The 1,592-nt window shown below is 31.0% G+C and overlaps 1 protein-coding gene across 4 annotated transcripts in view; it reads left to right on the top strand.

The window, feature by feature from the left end:
* Positions 1–1,592, top strand: part of LOC106467132 (glutamate-gated chloride channel-like) — a 127,009-nt gene that overhangs the window by 8,894 nt on the left and 116,523 nt on the right. For all 4 annotated transcript variants that reach the window (XM_022395268.1, XM_022395267.1, XM_022395266.1 and 1 more), the window contains exon 2: positions 914–1,017. In XM_022395268.1, coding sequence (XP_022250976.1) covers positions 914–1,017 — 104 coding nt within the window. The remainder of the gene's footprint in view (positions 1–913; positions 1,018–1,592) is intronic.

Here is a 1,592-nt window from a genome sequence, read left to right as displayed (position 1 = left end):
AAACTCTATTACTGCAACATTTTTACTAGTAATAATTGGCATGTTTTGTAACGTAAAACTCTGAAATGTATAACTTATGTCCACATTATGTTCTATTATCAAATCTATAACAAACGCTAACAAATGTGGAACTGAGAAAAACTGTGTCCACTTTATGTTCTATTATCAAATCTATAACAAACGCTAACAGATGTGGACCTGAATACAACAAAGAATCCCATATGTTAATTTGTGCTCCGTATAAGATTACCTCCATTACCGAGCCTTTGGTTATGTTGCTGGAAGTTGTTGTTGATGAAAAATCAACTAAACGTTCTTGTACCTTTGGTTGATAAGTATATAGTGTTATTCTCACAAATATAAACAATAACAAAATCTATATATAATCAATTGTAGATTTTTGCAAAATAACATAATAATGGAATTTTTCAGAAGTTGTTGTTTTTAAAATTACATCCCTTTGAATTTAACTAATATATGATATATATATATATATTGGAATGAGTAACAGAACTATGGGAAAGAAGGGAACATGAAACACAATATAATTATGACACATAAAATGATTTCTGAAACACTAGTTAATTTTTACTAAAACATTCAGGCCCCGTCTAAATTTAAACTTATCAACCTAAACAACGTAAAATAAATTGTGTAATACAAATCAAATATTAAATAACTATATTTTTCAAACTAATAAAATTCAACGGTTTTTTTAGGTGAGTTTCATAATTGTTTTTCACTGAATTCTTAAATTCGACATTTTATCAACATTTTGAAACTAAAGAACTGCCATTAAGAACGTAACCTAATGTTATCTGTTCTGTCATACGAAGAACAATTCTGATGAAACGTACAAATAGTGCATCTAGCGTGACTGTTTTTAAGTCTTTTTTTTTTCTCTCTCTACTAGTGAAAAGGCCAACTACAGGCATATCGAAAAACGAGTTTTGGACAGCATCATTGGACCCGGACGTTACGACAGCCGAATCCGGCCACACGGAATCAATAACACAGGTTAGGATATAAATTCTAAGTTCTTTCACAGTGATAGATGTAATCTTCTTTAGCCAGTGTTACGTGCCTTTTGTTAAGCGTGAAGTATCGAACTTATTATAAGATATTTTTAAAACAGTCCTCAGCATACTTTGATAGATTGTTTAGGCAGAGTATTCATGATGAGTAAACTAGAGTGGACGGTAAAAAAATATAAGTATAGAGGACGACGTTTCGAAAGTCTTCCGCCTTTCGTCTCCAAGTCCAAGACTAATGAAAATACTAATGTTGCACTAATGGAGTATATAACTTTATAGCAAGTGACATCAAAAATGCAGAAAAGAAAGGCTTAGTTGCTTTTGAAGAAACCCAAGTCGACGAAACCTAAACTAAAGCACGTAGATGTTTATCTTTTTTCTCAGTTCCACATTTGTTAGCGTTTGTTATAGATTTGATAATAGAACATAAAGTGGACACAGTTTTTCTCAGTTCCACATTTGTTATAGATTTGATAATAGAACATAAAGTGGACACAGTTTTTCTCAGTTCCACATTTGTTAGCGTTTGTTACATATTTGATAATAGAACATAAAGTT

The sequence above is a fragment of the Limulus polyphemus genome, unplaced genomic scaffold, assembly GCF_000517525.1.
Source record: "Limulus polyphemus unplaced genomic scaffold, Limulus_polyphemus-2.1.2 Scaffold2498, whole genome shotgun sequence".
Lineage (NCBI taxonomy): Eukaryota > Metazoa > Arthropoda > Merostomata > Xiphosura > Limulidae > Limulus > Limulus polyphemus.
This window is presented reverse-complemented; position numbering and strand designations above follow the sequence as displayed.